Source organism: Chinchilla lanigera, unplaced genomic scaffold, assembly GCF_000276665.1.
Source record: "Chinchilla lanigera isolate Chin_1 unplaced genomic scaffold, ChiLan1.0 scaffold00008, whole genome shotgun sequence".
In the NCBI taxonomy this organism is placed as follows: Eukaryota; Metazoa; Chordata; class Mammalia; order Rodentia; family Chinchillidae; genus Chinchilla; species Chinchilla lanigera.
Genome location: NW_004955409.1, coordinates 23,947,404 through 23,966,557, shown reverse-complemented (window position 1 = coordinate 23,966,557; position 19,154 = coordinate 23,947,404). Strand labels below are relative to the sequence as shown.

Here is a 19,154-nt window from a genome sequence, read left to right as displayed (position 1 = left end):
AGAGAAAAAATTCCTGTTTTGAACTTACATTTAAGTAAAATATATTATTCATACACCTCTCCACTTTCTTAAAGAGAAGTTGCATTTTTGAGTAGTTGCCTCGGATATGTAAATAAAAAGTACTGTATTTGGCACCATAGCACCTGCTCAGAGAAGTTTATCATTTATCATTGCAATAATACATACTCTGGCCCTAAGAATTTTAAAAAATCAAATAATGGAATCTAGGAGCTTCAGATAATCTCTAAAGTCTAAAAGCCATCTGTCTTAGTTACTTTTCTCTTGTTGCTGACACCCAAAGTTAAAGGAGGAATGGTTTATTTAGCTCACAGCTTGTCGAGGTTTCAGTCCTCAATCAGCTGGCTCCAAGGCAGGATGGCTTGGCACCGGGGCAACAGTTTCTGTCAGTGGAAGACAGCAAAAGCAGCAAGAGCAAAAAAGGGGGATGGGCAAGCCTCTTTCCCTCCCTTATACTGTATACAGGCTGTCTGCCCACACCATCTCTGTGCAAGTGTGTGAGGACTAGTGAAGACCCTGGCCTCCTGCTGAGTCACTTGTTGAGCTTCTAACCTTCTCAATTCTCAAGCTGACACAATGTATCAACCATTACAATCCACCCCATCAATTTATCAATAGACACCTTCTTTAAACCATTTCCAGGTACAAAGACATGCGTATTCTTTCACAATTTGAACACTTTAATGCAGGCTTAACAACCCTTAAAAACCAATATTAAGTCTATGAACATTATATTACATTAGAGCCATACATTCCACCCATGTCCCCCCCAAAGACTCATACACATCCTTTTATGCAAAAGGCATTTAACCCATCTCTAAGAGTTGCCACAGTCCTAACAGCTTCAGCACTGCAGAATAGGCCAAGTCCCAAGTCTCCTCCCAGAGGTAAGGAAAACTCTTAGCTGCAAGCCCCTGTACAAATGAAAAGTTAAAGACTTCCACCATTCAGTGGCACAAGATACACATTTTCATTCCAACGTTACAAACAGGGGAATAAAAGGGATTGGGAGCAAAGCAAGTTCAAAATACAGCAAGGCAAACATTAAGTCCTATAGTTTCACATGCAGCATCCCAGGCAATCTGTGGCACATTGTGAGCTCCAAAGGGTATGGATGGATCCGCCCCTATGGTACTTCTGGTGGTTGCAGCTCTCATGGCTTCTCTTTTGGGCTCCATCCTTGCAGGTTTCTTCACATGATCGATGTTCCTGGATTTTCCAAACTTCTGGGGTCTCCACTGCAACTCTGGCTTCAGACTCATAGCTTAACACACTGCCCTCTCAAGGGCACTGCCTGGTCTCCCAGCCCTTCTAAAATAGGGGTGGAAGCCTTCTTAACCCCACAACTATTGTACTCTGCATGTGCTTAAAACCAGGGGCATGTGGATGCTGCCAAGGTCTGCTGCCACCTAGAATAGTAGCCAGATTTCTCACTCTCTGGGCTGCAGGGGTTGAGTATCTGGATTGCTGGGCACTCTGAATCCAATTCTGAGGAACAAATTCTCTGTGCCTCTGCCATTCCTGGAACATGATGTGACTGCCACCATTCTGGAACATAGTGCCTGTGGCTTTCTCCTCAAAGCAAAGTCTTCCATGTTTACAGTTGTGCAGATGCAGACAGTGGATACTTGCTGCTTTTTGTGATGCACTCTGGCCATGTTTTTTATTCTGTTCCTTCTCAGCAATCCAGATCTCCTAAGCTCTATATTTATAGTCCACAGCCTTACAGGAGTTTCCTTTCTGGGCAAATTCACAACATTTTAAATCATCTTTCTGGGCTCTTTGCTATATATTTTCAACACAGATTCGACTAAAAGCCCCCAATAGCCTCAACATTTGACTGTCTTGAAATTTGTTCTATAAGATTAATTAGTCTGCCACCCTTAGTGTTAGTCTCAGGCAGTCTCTGGACATGAGCAAAATATAGACATTCTGCCAAGTCATAACATACATCTTCTGGAGTCCAACAACTAATGCAGTCCTTCTTCCCAGCAGAAACCTCCCAAGCCTTGTCTTTACCACCAGAATTTCTATCAGCCCTCTAGTATTCTGAGTTCTGACCAGAATCTCGTATGCGGAACAGCCTAAGGCGTTACAGCACTATCCTTTCAAGAGACATCTCCAAATGTTTCCAAACTCTTCCCACAAGCTATTCCCAAAGGCTCTTGAACCACATGGTCAGGTATAGTAACAGCAATAACCCAACTCCTGATACCAAATTCTGTTTTAATTACTTTTTTCTCATTGCTGAGAAAAAATACCTGACATCCAAAATTAAGGAAGGAAAAGTTTACTTAGCTCACAGTTTGTGGGGATTTCAGTCTGTAATCAGCTGGCTGCAAGACAGGGTGGCCTGGTAGAGGGGAAACAGTTCGAGGTGGCAGAAGACAGCAAAAGCAGCAAGAGCAAAAAAGGGGAGAGCAAGCCTCTTTTTCTCCTTTATAGTGTATTCAGGGTATCCACTCATACCATCTTTGTACCCTCCTCTTCCACAAGTTCAAGATGTTTACAATGTAAGGACCCTGACCCCCTTCTGAGTCACTTGTTAAGCTTCTAAATTTCTCAAGTTTCAAGTTGACACAATGTATCTGATCATTACACAATCAATATGAATTGTATAAATAATTCATGTATGACCCAAGACTCTTCACTCTAAATTCCAAGGCAAAACCACCATAGAGAAAATAAATATTGTGACAGCAAAGTTTCTTCTGTTTCTTTCTCTTAACCACATATATGCATCTATTTTTCCATGCAAAGCTGAGAATCATAATGAAATAAAAAAAATCTCCAAAGTATAATCCCCTATATTTTTAAAGTATAGAGTCTTCTATGATCTATGTGTTCAAGACACATGAAGGTATCTGTTTCAAATGCTTTGCAATAATGGGGTCTAATCTGAAGTTATACACCCCTAGATCTACCTCTAACTGCAAGAAACTTTATCTTTCATTTTCCTTTTTTTAAAGCAAATCACCAAAATTATAGGAAGACACTGCCATCTATAGGTTCACACAAGCATAGACTGGTGATCTTACATTCGCTTAATGCCCACTCTGACACATACACTGGCCAATCAAATGTACTGCCTTAAAAGGAAGTGCCAGTATAACCCTGTTCATTCCCAAATCTCTGAAGAAGATCCTGCAATTTATATCAAAGTGTTTTAACCTGTCTCTATGACCCTTCTACAAAACAGTAATAACAAAAACAGCTACCTCAAGAAAAAGATGCAAAAATCAATGTTTCCCATAATCACTTTGATTTAATGATTCAAAAATATTGGTTACTTTACAAGAGATAGAATATTAGTCCCCCTACACACACATGCACACACACACACACACACACACACAGACAAACACACTATTTTATAAGATTCCTTTTTGGCTGCAATTCCATTTTAGGTATCATCCAATTCTACTGAAAAATATATGATTTCATTCTTCTTTCTCCAAAGAGAAGAAAGGCATAACTTTTCCCTACAGAGACTAATCCATTCTAGTTTTTAAAGACAGTAAATGAAATCCACTCCTGTGTCTAACCTAAATAGACCAGACTTATTCAAAGGAAAAGCTTCAAGACAAACCCATTTCATGCAATTCAAAATTCCCTCCTTTTTCAGACAAGCCACTCCTTTCCTCTCTGGATGACACACACACCAGTGATGTACTCTCGTGTCTTAACTCGTTTTGTCAGGGGTCAGTTAACCATATATGGGAGAGAGGGGGGCTGCTTGCTCCTAATCAACTGCACTGGCAGATGGGAGAAAAGAGGTGGCCCCACTGATGCTGACAGAGCCCCCTGTGGGGTACAAAGGAAAATGTCATACTTGAGCTATGGCTGAGATTTCAACAATTAATATAACAAAAATAAAAGAATAAAAGCAGCAGCAAACTTTATAGATAGAAAAAAAAAGACCCTTTAAAAACAAGATAGGGCCTATCACACCAAGGGCAGGCTCTGTTCATCTATCTGAGCTCTCAAATAAGTCCTGGATATTTAACCCAACCAGAGAGGAAAGTTCTATGAATCACATATTCTGGATGGGACTGCTTACCTGATTTCCCTCACTGCACACTAAGAGGTAAGGTGGAGTAGTAGCTGAAAGCTCAGGTTTTGAAAGCAAAAGCAAAGACAGCAGAGTTTGAGACCCTTGCTCTGTCACTAGCCTTGCAAATTAATCTCTCTGAGCATTAATCTCCTTTCCTCATCTTCAAGAAATTACAAAGTGGCATAGAAGATTTAAGCAAAGTGCTTTGCACATGGTAAGCATTCAGTAAGTGTTTGCAGTCCAAAAGATAAGATCTACCTTATCAGTTCTTAATTATCTTACCATACTTATTGGCTATAATAATTAACATCTATCCAACCCAAACAACGAAGTTCATTTATAACTTCCTCAGATGATAAAAGAAAAATATAAACTAAGCCAAAAATAGGGATAAGTACAACAATGCATAAATGGAAAATGGTATATGAAGGTATGATGTTTGTGTTTCAAAATGTACCTCTGAAACCTCCTTAAAAATCATTTATAAGTATACATTAGAAAGGCAAGTGTACAGAGGATAATGAAGTTAGAGATATAGATACAGGATAGATATAGATATAGTCACTTACAAATAAATAACACTGAAGCCAGATGGTGAGCAGTCTTTTTAAGGGGATAACAAAGTATGAGAAGCAGAGAACATGAAAGTCAATAGAATATAAATTTCTAGGGAAAGAAAAAAGAAACCAATAAAGAAGTGGTTAGACTTTTAAAAAGAGCACTGAAAGTCAACTGCAGGGACAATTTCAAAGCAGAAAATTCGTTAAGAGGTGTGAAATTCTTCAAATATTTGATATAAGTAGGAATGAAAAATATGGTAAGTTTCAGCAAAAAAGGTGAAGACATACCTGCCAAGGATTGTAGGTTGAAGTTTGAGCAAGATCGTTCCAGGAAGATTGGCAATGAAAAGAAAAAGGAACATGAGACCATAGCTGGAGATATGGAATGCATTTTTGAGAAACACAATATAAGGAGAAAGGTATAACTGAATGTCTGTTGGCAGTCGAACTGTGTCTCCAAAAAAGATATGTTCAAGTTCTAACGTCTGGTACCTGTGAATATGACCTTGCTTGGAAACATGGTCTTTGCAGATATGATCAGGTTAAGATAAGGTCACAGGGGATTAGAGTGGGCCTTAATTCAGTGACTGATGTCCTCACAAGAAAAGGGAAGTCTGAACATGAACAGAGATAGTAAGATAACACTACATGCTGATGGATGCAGACACTAGAGTGACTTATCTACAAGCCAAGAAATACCAAGAATTATTGGCAAATGCCAAAAGCTAAAAAATGCAGAGTACAGGTTCTCCTTCAGCACCTCCAGAAGGAGCTCACTTTCACAACACCTTGGTTCTGGACTTCCAGCTCCCAGAACTGTTAAACTATAAATTTCTGTTAAATAAGCTACCCAGGTTGTGAGACTTTGTTCTGGCAGCCCTAGCAAATTAATACAAGGCCTACCAATAACAATCAAAATATATACAGATCTAATAAAATTATTACAGTGTATATAAAGCATGATCACATCAAAATGTGGAAATAATTGACAACTACAATTTAAGTCTGCCAATGAAATGCAAAATGTCAATGTAGGTATAATAAAAATGCAAGAATGAAAACAAAAGGTGGGGGCTGGGGATTTAGCTCAGCGGCAAAAGCGCTTGCCTGGCAAGCGCAAGGTCGTGAGTTCGGTTCCCGGTACCGGAGGAAAAAAAAAAAAAAAAAAGAGAAAACAAAAGGTAAAGGAAATTGTTAAGAAAAATCAGCTTACGCTGTGCGCAGTGGCACATATCTGTAATCCCAGCTACTTGGGAGGCTGAAACAGGAGGATTGCAAGTTTAGGGCCAGGTTTGGGGGAAGAGGACCAAAAAAAAAAAATTCAGTTGAAATCTAGTACAATTATGAAAAATCCCTTAACCTAGTTTCTTTCATTTGCTGTCACTCTAAATATACCACCTATTAGGTCTTCAAGATGTCTGAAAATTATCTGTTCATTTTTTTTCCAGTGTGGGTTCCTGCAATGAAATACAACATATAAATACAAATATATCATGAGGTGGATGGCAGAGATTTTAGACCTGCAAGTATTTTTTTCACATCATTTACTGAATGGTTGCAATGAGGTATTGTTTAAAGTATTGTTGCAAGTATCAATTGTCCAGTGCTTAGAAGTTCTGCACACTTCTATATTTTCAGAGTAGAATCCTAAGATAGAATATTCCAGGTTTAGCTTCAGATATATCCTCATTAATGCAGTCACAAACATTTCTCAGCCCCTACCAGGCTGTGCTCTGAAACACCCCATTCTAATCCTGGGGGAGGGGTGAGAAAGGGCTGCTTTAACAATGTGTTCCTAATACACTGGGAAAGTGGTTTTATGTTTTATGCCAACTGGATCATGTACTGACATACTAAGTGCTGCTAAAAGATCTTTCAGGGAAGAAGGGTAAAATAAGAAATCTTTTGAAATGTGGTTATGCAATTCATATTTGTTCTTACATTCTTTTTTCTGAGGAATAAGTTTTCTTAAGGAGAGACACTAGACTAAATTTTAATTAAAGCACATTCCTTAAAGGTATTTCATAATTAATTTGAGCAATAGAGTTGCTTCCTCCTATGTGGTTGAAATAAGGGCGATTTTTTTCCTCCTTAATTACCCAGATAATGGGTTCCAGCTTCTCTTTGATGTGTCATAAAGGCTCACCTGTTTCACTACAACCTGCTATTTATTATCAAACAATTACAGTTTCCCAAATCCAGAATTCCAAAGGTGCCATTTACCCAAATCACATGTGTGTCCCCTTTGCACCCATTCTGCAAAAGAATTTTCCTTGATCAAAATTTAACCTTGATTACCCCCTAGTGCATCAGACTTTTACTACCTCTTACAAATTAAAATCCAGAGGACCTCTAGTAGACTTACTGACTATTAAGGCATTTCTTTCAAGTATATTTTAACAACTATGTTAGAGTAGGAAAAGGTAGAAATCCTATAAAAATGTAGATCAAGAGTTTTTAAAATAAAGATTTGCAATTATTCTACAGCTTTTTCTAAACCCTGCTGTTGGTGGTGGTGGTAGTGTTGAAAACTTTTTACTCTTTCCCCATCAAAAATGCCACAATTTGTGTATGTTCTCAAATAATGTCTCAGAAGCCCATCCATGAATTCCAGGCTTTCCTTCCACAGGAACGTCCATCCTCCCATTCTCATTTGACTCTTTGAAGGTGATTAGGGAGACTGCACTGCAGGAAGTACTCAAACTGTGTTTATACCACTTTGGAAAACTTGTTTCCAGAATATATTTTCTAAAACAATGGATTCCCAGAACATGTACAAAGTAGAACACAGTAATTGATGAAGATGCAATGCAGTTCCTACCTACAGGGTACAGGGACTGAGGTGGAGCCCGAAAAGAGCTAACTGCAGCCTGGAAATTTTGGATAATTGTCACAGTTCATGACCGTGACACAGTGCAAAGCATGAAAGATTACTCAAAGATTACTTGGAGTCAATGTTCTATTCACACTCCAAGAAGGCCAAGAGGGGCTGCCAGTAACCAAGACTCTTCAGCATGAAAAAGTCTGATAAGGACAGCTTGAACTGAAGCCTCAATGGCTATTTATTAAAAGCAGGAAGCAAGGGTAAAGGACAAAGGAAGGATGACATCTGTGTAGGAATTCATGTAGGGGACAGAGGAAGGACGAGATAAGGTCAGGGTGGTCTGCTCCACGACTCACCTTAGGGCCAATCTAAGTAATAAATCAGAGTAGCAGAGATGGGGGCCAGAACATTCATTCCTTAAGTCTGTGTATTTGATCCTACTTGGACTTGTGCCCCTGCAGGCTCTTTTACTCTCTAACCATGCATTCCAGAAGGTTTGTGGCATGTGGCTCCAAAAGTCCCTTACCTTTATATCCATTTGATACATAACCCTGACCAACGTCCCCACAGGGAATAAGGCAGTGTCCTGGCGGCACAGTGATCAAGTAAATCAGACATGCAGAGGGGGAAGCTGTAGGTATCTTCCAAGTGGGACTGGCTGACTTGGAGGGGTAAGATTCTGGGAGTAGAAGGGCCCAAAGACTGACACTGTGGAAGAGATTCAGTGTGTACACAGACTGGATGTGACCTCATCAGGAAGCTCAGCAAGGTACGGTGAGAGGAGAGACTCCAGGAGGACCAAGGAGACTTGGTCTCACACCCTGGGAGCCATCAGAGTTTGGGGTAAATGACCAACTGAGCCTGTAAGGCTCTCACATGACTAGAGAAATAAGAACAATTCATGGGCTTTGGGGACACACGGAAGAACCCAAACTGGTCATTAGGGAGAATAGCGGGGTCTGAAACAGATCTGTGCTCCTGACTCCATGTAAGAGATGACCACACGCACGACAGGGTAGCTACTGGAGCCCTCCTCCTGAGCAGAGAGGGTAAGGATGTGGGTCCCAGAGCGGTATTGAAGCCAAGTTCGGGGAAATTCTGTCAGTGTTGCTGTCAAGTTTGTTGTTTAGTCGTTCAATTATCTTTGACAGCAACAGTAAAAACAAAACAAAACAAGAACAAGAACAACAAAAAACTTCCCAGAGGCCAACACATCTCTGCTTTGAGAAGCCCCCATTACAGAGAATGGGTTAGATTTCAGTTACTACTTACTTGCTCCTGTGGCCAGAGCCATTTTGCAGTTCCTAATCTGCCAAACTGCACAGAGAGGCACCGCATGAATAAAGCACTACAAGAACTAAATTTTTTTTGGCCAAAAGTTAATATTGTACTCATGCAGATAAGCACAATATTATTTAATAAAAAGACTCTAAGGATTGTGTTTGTAAATAAAAAGACTGTAAGTTAAAAAAATCTACAGAGAGAATAAGACGTAATAAAGTTGATCTCACCAACTTCCAAATATGTCTAATAATGGGAATAATATTCTTAGTCCCTCTCCTAAAATCAACCTCCTATAAAACCTGGGGGTTTTTTTGTTTGTGTGTGTGTTTGTTTTTTTTTTGTGTTTTTGAGACAGGGTCTCATTATGCAGTTCAGACTGGCCTTGAGCTCACTTTTGTAGCTCAGGCTCATCTTGAACTCCCAATGATCTTCCTGCCTCAGCCTTCCAACTACTGGGATTACAGGCATGAGCCACCACACCCAGCTCTAAAAATTGTTGCATGCTTGGGAAACCATGAATGTGTTAAGTACTTCTCTATGTATCAGTTCTTCATGTATAAAACAGTGCTTACATATGAAGCTGGAGGAAGGATTAAAAATGTTAATACATGTAAAGCTTAAACTGGTTCTGGTATTTAATATGGATTTCAATAGATATTAGCTAGTTTTATTATTTGTATCATTCATGTGGTAATGAGAAAGGTAAAGGTGGGCAGAGCTGTGGAGCCATCTGGGAAATATTTATCCAGAGAATATTTTTCAAGTTGGGCCTTGGGAAATGTGTAGAATTTCAATAAGAAGACATAATAAAGAGAAGACATTCCAGATACTGGGAATAAAGGTAAAAAGATAAAGCAAGTTCAAGAGTGATGTGCACACCTATAATCCCAGCATTCTAGGAGACTGAGGCAGAAGGATCACAAGTTTGAACCCAGCCTGGTCAAAATAAAAAAGGGCAGAGGACTCAGTTCAGTATGAGGGGCCTGATTTCAAACTCTAGTACTACACACACATAAAAAAGGTAAGTAGACTTATTTATCAGAAGCCAAATGGAATGTGTAGAACAAGGGCAAAAGTGTAAATCGAGGGCACATAATGAGTACAGAATTCATTCTTACCTGTGTGATCAGCAATAAAGGTCAAAAGATTTTATTTGCAACTCCTTGTAATCTGGCTTAGATCTTCCCACTGTCGGAAATCTGTTTGCTCAAAAGTCTTCTAACACTGCTTCTAAAACCTTAAAGTACAAACCAAGGACCTGCACTCTTTCTAAAATGAAGATTCTGATGTAGTAGATGAAGAAGAAATGAGGCCTGAGATCCTACATTTTGAACACACTTCCAGGTGCTCCTTATTGTCTCATCCAGGGACCACACTTTGAGTATGAAGAATGACCTCTTCTCATCTTTGCCTCTATATCACCAGGAGTATTGGGCCTTGCTAAGCTTCCTAAAACTCTCACCACTGGATACTACGACTCACCTGAATCTTAAGCTATTACTTGAAACTGAAATCACAGACTAAAACAAATAATTCCAATGAAAGCAATGAACTTCAGTGAACTTTGAGATACACAAAGTAAAACAAAGTAATTAATAAAGTTGTGGCAGGGATGTGCCTCCAAGATAGCAGTCCACAGTGTGGCATTCTAAAGGAAGATATAGCAGCCTACGGATTTGAGAAGGTAAGTCAGTGTCCTGCCAGCACAGTATGTGGTACAGATAAGAGAATGATCTCTAGGAAGCATGCTGAGTGAGACTGGCAGACATGGAGGGACACGAGTATGATTTTGGGAGGCGAGAAAAGGGCTCAACAGTTTCTGTGATGGAAGAGAATTCAATGTGGACAGGAGTTAAGGGTGGCCTCATGAGGAAGCTTGAAAGGCTTTAGTGGCCAAAGGGGGATTTGGGGGAGAATGACCAATTGAATGGAACTGAAAGGCTAAGAACATGGCCAATTCTACAAAAATCCAGTACACACTAACTTTTCATGACCTTTTTCCTCATGTAAGACAAAACTGTCACTGTAGCAAATCTACATATAACAGCTACAACTGCAAACTCAGGGCTCAACTTTATGTGTATTGTCCAACCACCTGTCAGGCATTGATCTGTTTAGTCTTTTGAATGAAATGGTCTTGTAATATGAGATATCTGTATATTGTTGTAGAAGATATCTACTGCCCCTCTCAAGATATAGCTAGTTTCTCTAGTTCTCCCTTGAGATCCTGGCCCCCACCCACACGAAGACTGGCTACACTTGATTGGTGTAGAGATGGGACCCCTGCCAATGCTGGATTATTCTGAGTCTATCTGTAGGATTTGGGCCCAAAACTGAAAAAAAAAGAAAAAAACAAGTGTTACTCTCACACCCTTCAAGGAAACAAAGTTGAGAGCACGTGTCCTCAGAAGCTTTATGGGACCAGTTTCCACCACATGGATTGAAGACCGTAAACAGCAGTTAACTGTGACAAGACTGCTTGGTGCACATCAGGAAATAGCTCCAACTGTTAGGTTGGCACCTGACAACCATGTACTCCATGTAAGCCAGGCTAAGCAAGGTTCAACCACAGTGTGCCCTGAGTCTTGGTACACTGTCCTGTGATTTCTCCCAGTAAAAGGGGAGATAAGCTACTCGATGAGCTGCTGAGAAGCAGTCCCTCCCTCCATTTAGTGGAAGACTGCCACAGAACTGGTTTTCACCCATTGCCTCAGTTTCAGTTAAGCACGAGACTTTCCACCTCACTCCCGCTTAGGTTACAGCCTCAAGTTTCAGTATAAGTCTATAAAACTCCTGCGCTGTTGTGCTCAGCACTCATCAGCTATCATTTAGCCTCTTCAGTATTGCCTGTGGCACTAGGAATCCTGGGATTCCACATTTGGAAATGTGGCACCCCATCCTAACAGTAGTAGCCATCAACCTTATATTTCAGGGATGTTTGACCATTTGATGAAAACAAGAAATAAGAGATGGAAAGAATTCACTTCCTGAGCCCCTCCTCGGTGCTCCAGTCCCCGATCCCAGTTTGTCACAGGAATGCATCCCAGACCTCAAATTCTATAGGAAACTCTGGTATTTCTCCCCAGTTTATTTTTCTATTAAGAGAACATTCCTTAGAATACTTTTGACCTTTAAAACCAAAAGACCACATAATACATACTTAAAAATGATACTAACCGAAACTCCAGCACCAGAAATTCAAATGTATTCTTTTTATCAAAACTCTACCTCTTCTGTGTATTGATTTCTTCAATGGTCCTTGATTTAGTATATGTGATGGGAATAATATGCATTTATTACACTTGTAATAAATATAAAAGTTTGTAAAATGCTTTCAACCAAGTAAAAGAAAATATGACTCTTTTTTTATTATGATGAAAGTATCATTAATAGTTGTACTTGGTACTCCATAGTACATAGATATCAACTATGCTACCAGTTTAAATTTATTTCATAAATATGCCAATTTCATGTTTATATTACTCACAATTTCAAGAATATATGATGGACTCACACATTATATCTATGCTACATACTTGCCCAACAAAACAGTGTTAGAATTTGACCCACTTTTAATATCCTTTGAGTGTAGCTGTGCCTAGTACATATTATGATCATCTAAACCAATATACAGATGCTAATGTGTCATTGCCCATAGCTTAGTTGTATTTTTTTTGGTACCGGGATTCAAACTCAGGACCTTGTGCTTGCCAGACAGGCACTGTGCTGCTGAGCTGTATCTCCAGCCCCTGGCCATAGCTTAGGATGTTAACCAAGTAGCTTCACTTTCAGTCTGAACCAGCTGAGTTTTGTCTGATCAGAGTCAGAGACTGGGACGTGAGAGGTACAGCCAGCCAAGCACTGAACACTGAGTAAGTTCACAAAAATTTGTGAATAAATTGGTGCAAGTTCTTCATCACTACTGCAAAGAAATTTTAAAAGTAGGCATCATATTCCCTGACATCATATTAATGGAGGGCAAATGAACAATCACCTGTAAGTATTGAATGTCTCAATTGTCATACTGGGGCTGGGGATTTAGCTCAGCGGCAAAGCGCCTGCCTGGCAAGCACAAAGTCGTGAGTTCGGTTCCCGGTACCGGAAAAAAGAACAACAACAATAACAACAACAAAAAACAAAACAATCAATTGTCATACTGATGAAATATCATCTTTAGGAAAGTGTCCAGAGTGTAACTGACCTATTCGGCTAATTGTTGGATCCCTAAGATGAAAGTAATTCATAATATAATAATAACTAGTTATAACTTGTAGTAACTTCCTATAAAATTTCTAATTTGCTTCAAAATTAATTTAACTAGTCAAAACTAAACATTAGACATTTTCTAGTCACTACCTTAATATGATTTATTGATGTTACCATCATACAATTTATTAAAATATTTGTACTTATAAAAATGTTTCGTGGTGATAGGCTAATTATGGTAGTTATTTAAATTATGTAACAATGTATCGCAGTACCTGGTATTAAATTTTCAAATTACAATTTATATTTTAAAATATCTTTGAAATTCGTATACATAATTTCATGAAAACTTTCTCTAGTCACATTTAAGTGACCATTTCCAAAACTGGTTTCTGGATTTTTTTTTTCCCCACAGCATAACTCTCCATAAATTAATGTGAGCCCCTATCAATGGTGTTTATATGTGCTAACATGCATTTAATTTTAATACGTCTATTTATTGCGTGAATATATCCCCCAGCAAGCACAGTAGGCAATGAGCAGCTCTGTAGAGTTCTGACGTAATACTTCGCTGAGAGGCAGGATTTTTATGAACAGCCGCGCTAACTTGGAAGAAAGAGTCTACAACTGGAAGCAAACCTGAAGAAAGACGGAACAGGGATCGTTTGCGAGTAAAATAGCCACCAAACCAAAAAGCCTTCTCTAACGCGGCGGAACTTGGTCCTCCCCTAGGAACACAGAAGGCCAGGAACCCGAGAGCCGCCTCAGCGGGCGCCGCGGCGACTTTTCCCGGGGCACCCGGCGCCCGCTCCCGGCCTCCCTTGCTCCCGCGCTCCGGTTCTGGGAGCGGGACGGCAGACGCGCGCCTGGGACACTCGTCCGAGAATCGTTTTCGGGGCCCCAGGTGAGGAAAGCGATTCGCCTCCGGCGCGACGGGGCGGCCTTACCAGCAGAACCACCGGCCGCGATCTGCCTCGAAGCCTCGCGCACCAAACCGACGTCGGCCTTGGCGGACATCTTCGAAGCGAGAGGACCCGACCGGCCGAGATGAGGGCGCGGCCGCGCTGCCTCTCCTGGCGGGCAGACGCGGCGTGGGTCGGTCCTCCGGCCGCAGGGCCCTCTGAGGGGCGGCGGGACAGGCCCGGGCCGGCCGCGAGGTCCTCCGCGGGTCGGAACCTGCCGCGGCAGCCTCGGGGGCGCGCTCTCGCCCGCTGGGCGCCCTGACGTCGCACACGGAGCCCGGCGAGAGGCCTGGCGAGGGCTGGGCGGGCCGCCTCTGCGGTTCCGTTCGGTCTCCTAGATTGGGGCCCGCTCGCTTCCCTATCTAGAGCCTCCTCGCAGTTTGTCCCGCTGGACGCCTTGCCGTAGATAACGCAGGTGACGCGAGCCCTCCCCGGAGCTCCAAGGGCAAACTGGGGCGACCCTTGCCCTGCTGAGAGGCCGAAACACTGGGACTAAAGGGGCCGGCGAATAAATTCCTCGCAGTTACTTATCCTGGGCTTGTAGGCTGTAGCAACTGTGTCAGAGCAGATCCAGTTTACAGTTATAGTCGAGCTAGTGTGATAACTTAGCCAGAAAGTACTTTTGATTTAAGGAAATTTATCTCATACCTCATGAATTTAAGTTTTATTTATTCAAAGACCCACCTCCAAAAAGAAATTTATTACAAGTAAGTCTCTACCCAGTTCAAAGGTTCTTAAAGTGTAGTACCCAACCTAATTTATTTGTTAGTAAAATTCATGAGCCCCACCCCAACCTGTTGAATCAAAATCCCTGGGGTTAGGGTCCAGAACCCTGTATTTTTAACCAGTTCCCTATTAAATGTTATGAATGTTGAGTTGACCTAAATAATCACGGAACATCAAGAAACTTCTAGTATATTCTTTATAAAACGTTTAATTACTCGTCCTATCCTGTTAGGGCAAACTGGGGCGACCCTTGCCCTGCTGAGAAGCCAAAACAAAAATAATTAGCAATACAAAAGTAGCAATTTTGTTTCAACTGCAAATTGCAATTTGCTATGTAAGAGAGACAAGAAAAATATCTGCCACACAAGGTTGAGAAATTTTGGAAGAGTACCCACCACACCCCTAACAGGCAGGAGATGATAAAAATAAAAATTAGGAAGCTGTGAAACTCTTATTGGCATTATTTCTAAAACTATTTAGTACTAAACACTATTTTGTGCCATTAAAATTCCTATTTTTGAAGGTCAAAATTGTTGGATATGAGCAATTTAATTCAGTTAATATGTATTGATTTCCAGTCAGATGTACGAAATAAAATCATTTGGCTGAGCTATTAAGTTATTACTTATTTTTTGGAGTCATAAAAAGTTGGAGATAGTGATGATGCATGACTAGCAAAAGTTATAGTGTCTGAGAATTAGGGACTTGCTGCGATTAAATGAGATATGTGAAAATGTTTCATATTTGAGTAAAATTTCTGTTTGAAAGTGTTTACTAAAATAGTTGTCAGAAATTTTTGCTAATTAGAAATAAAAGCTCTGAGTAATATCTTTCAGTCTTTCATTAGCTAAATGTGAGGTCATCAGTACAATATGGAATCACTTATTCACCAGATATTGAGAAACCATTACATAGTAGGCATAGAAACAATTTCAGCACTCCTAGAAAACATTTCCCTCATTTTCCAGGGCAGAAACAGTTTTCCAAAAAGATACTGGTAGTGATAATGATCACCAGGAGTTCCAGAATCCTGTCTGGTAATAGTGGAATTACAGAACTAATATTAACCACAGGCCAAAAAAAAAACATTCTGTCACATAGAAACCTAAAATAATTGAATTTGCTGCCCAAAATTAATCCCTATTTAGATATAAGTAATTTTTTAAAAATTTGTTGCAACTATTAGTTCCTGATACTCAACCATAATTCTGCATATTCACTGAGAGCTTACTGTTAGCACTTTCCTAAGTGCTGAGAATATTAACAGTAAAGACCCCTCCCTCATCAATCACATAATCTAATGGTGGAGATCCTACATCTTTGCAATGTGAGTAAATCTTTTCCTTCCTGCATTATTTCAGGAAACGCAGTACTTTCCAGTTAAAGTTTAAAGGTATTTTACTGACTCTTCCATGAGTACTTTAACCTCTGAAAGTTTTAGCCTGGGTAGACAAATGTAAATTTGTGTTCTTAGTGACCCAAATTAAAAAAAAAAAGAAGCTTTCCCTGGACTAGAACAAATTTCTTGGGGTTAAAAAAAAAGTAAGGCCTATAGAGCAACACTTGAAATCCAGTGCTGCACCTCTAGAATAGTTGAGAAGTGCAGAAGATAGAGCTTAGGTATAGAAATAACATTCTGGAGCTTGACTATCTGCATGGATCAATTCATTAAATACCTACTGTGGTAAGAACTCCAATTATGGCATTTATCTTATATCTGCATTTAAATTTACCCATGGCTCATACTAGAGTGCTGTAAAGTTTAGCATTGGGAAACAATGATAGAATATTCTTAACTAATTTCAGATTCCTGGGACTCAATTCATCACATTGTTCTATTATTTTTGAATAATGTTCCAGTGCCCTAATAGAGCAAAACTTCTGATGTATCAAGCTTATATTTTTTTAATTATTTATTTACTTAGCTGATTTTGGTTAAAGTTATATAACTTATTAATTTATAAAATGGCTAAAAACTACAAATCTAAGGAATCTTAAATGCCTACTAAACTTAAATATCTGACAGTTGCTTCAATGTGTTTTTGGAATAAAGGTTCTGTATTGGTCATTTGATTAGCTGCTGCACATGTCAGAAATGGACACCATCAAAATCTGGAAGATTGTAACTACTGAAAAATTGTACTCCAAAACATTAAAAAATCTTGAAGAAATGAGAAGATCCCTAGATTCATGTGAATTCCCAAAACTGAACCAAGAAGACATAAAAATTCTGAACAATCTAATAACAAGCAATGAAATTAAGGTATCAGTAATACAAAGAAAAAAAACTGACAACTAAGTAAATGCCAGGATCTGGTGGGTTCACTGCTGAGTTCTGCAAGATCTTTAAAGGGGTTGCCAAATCAATATTCCTCAAACACTAAAGTGCAACTGAAAGTAAAGGAATTTTCCCAAAGTTATATCTATAACTCTACATCACTCTGAACCCAATTAGGCAGAAAACTACAGATCTCTTTAAAGAGCACATGCAAAAATTCTCAGTAAGATCCTGGCAAATAGACCACAACAAATCATTACAAACATCAAACATCTTGACAAATAGGTTTTATCCCAGGGTTGCAAGGATGGTTCAACATAAACAAATTAATAACTGTAATATGCCACATAGACAATAGGGACAAAAACCATATGATCATTAGATGCAGAAAAGGATTTTGACAAAATCCAACACTGATTTATGTTAGAAATCCTGGGAAAATAAGTAAAAAGGGGCCTTCTCTCTATCTGATAAAATCCATTTGTGAAAAACAAATAACCAACATCATATTAAATGGGAAAAAACTGAAAAATTTCCTCTACAATCTGAAATAAGACAAGGGTGCCACTATGACCACTCCTGTTCAACACACTGCTCAAAACATTAACCAGAGCAATGAAGCAAGAAAAAGAAAGGGATATGTGTAAGGAATGAGTAAGTCAATTATTATTTGCAGATGACATGGCCTTCTATATAAAAGACTCGAACAATTCCACCAAAAGACTCCTAGTATTAATAACCAAGTTTAGCAATTTAAGAGGCTTCAAAATAAAAGCACAAAAATCAGTGAATAATAAACTCACTGAAAAGGAAAGTAAGAAAGCAATATCATTCACAATAGCATCAAGAAAAAGTAAATACTTATAAATTAAAATAACCAAGTGTCTTAATTACTTTTCTCATTGTTGAGACAAAATACCTAACACCTAAAGTTAAAAGAGGAAAAGTTTGTTTAGCTCACAGTTTGTAGAGGTTTCAGTCCATTATTGGCTGGCTCCAAGGTAGAACGTCTCTCATGTCTGTCTGCTGTCTCTCATGGCAGACAGGCAACACAAAGGAGAAACAGTTGATGGAAGGCAGACAATAAGCAGCAAGGGACCACCACAGGTCTTTCTAACCCTTATCTCTTATCTAGGCTACTTAAGGTGGGTAGCACTGACACCTGCAGTCCTAATGCCCTTGATCCTAGCATTGCACCATGAATCAATTCCAGTGTCGCACACTCTAGATCCAGCAACCTCTGAAAAAGCCCTCCTATGCCTGCACAAGGTTTGGGGGAAACACAAGTCATAACACTAAGGAAGTCAACAAGTATGCAATGAAAACTACAGTACTCTGAAAAAGGAGATTGAAAGGACATCAGAAAATGAAAATACATCCCCTGTTCCTGGATAGACAGTGCTACTTTTGTCAAAATTGCCATATTTCCAAAAATTATATGTATGTATATATTTATATTATATATCATATTTATATACATATATATATATATATATTTAGTGAAATCCCAAACAAAATACCAACAGCATTCCTCAAAGAACTAGAGAAAGCAATCCTAAAATTCATATAGAATCAAAAGAGGCCCATAGTTCCATTGCCATTGCTGGACAAGAAAAGCAAGGTAGGAGGCATCACAATATATCACTTCAAATTATGCTACAAGTGTACAGTGATAATCATTGCATTGTATGGGACAAAAAGAGACCTGTGGATCAACAAAACAAAGGACTCAAAAAAAGACCACAAACCCACTCAAGTATTTAATCTTCGACAAAGGGTCCAAAAATATATGATGAAAAAAAGACAATCTTTTTAGCAAGTGTTGCTGGGAAAAGTGGGTATCTATATACAAAAGATTGAAGCTAGACCCATATCTATCACTATATACTAAACTAAAATCAAACTAGATCAAAGGTCTAATTATTAAAACATGAACACTTAACCTGCTGAAATATAAACTAGGTAAAACTCTTGAAGTCATAGGTGTAGGCAAGTACTTTGTAAACAAAAATATAATTGCACAAGAAATAACAGCAAGAGAATATATGTGAACACAAAAAATTAGTGTTCAGCACAACAAAGGAAACAACCAATGGAGTAAATAGATGACCTACAGAATGGGAAAAAATTTTGAAAGCTACAACTTGGACATAGGACTAATATCTAAAATATATAAAGAGAGGCTGGGGATTTAGCTCAGAGGCACAGCACCTGCCTGGCAAGCACAAGGTCGTGAGTTCGA

General features: G+C 39.3%; 1 protein-coding gene across 2 annotated transcripts in view; it reads right to left on the bottom strand.

Moving 5' to 3' along the window:
* Slc25a21 (solute carrier family 25 (mitochondrial oxoadipate carrier), member 21) overlaps window positions 1-16,764 on the bottom strand; it is a 472,151-nt gene extending 455,387 nt beyond the window's left edge. Inside the window, exon 1 of one of the 2 annotated variants that reach the window (XM_013510365.1) lies at window positions 13,894-16,764. In XM_013510365.1, the coding sequence (XP_013365819.1) occupies window positions 13,894-13,963 (70 nt within the window). In that variant the 5' untranslated portion in view covers window positions 13,964-16,764. The remainder of the gene's footprint in view (window positions 1-13,893) is intronic. The other variant, XM_005376906.2, reaches the window with a different exon arrangement.
* Window positions 16,765-19,154: the final 2,390 nt, after the last annotated feature.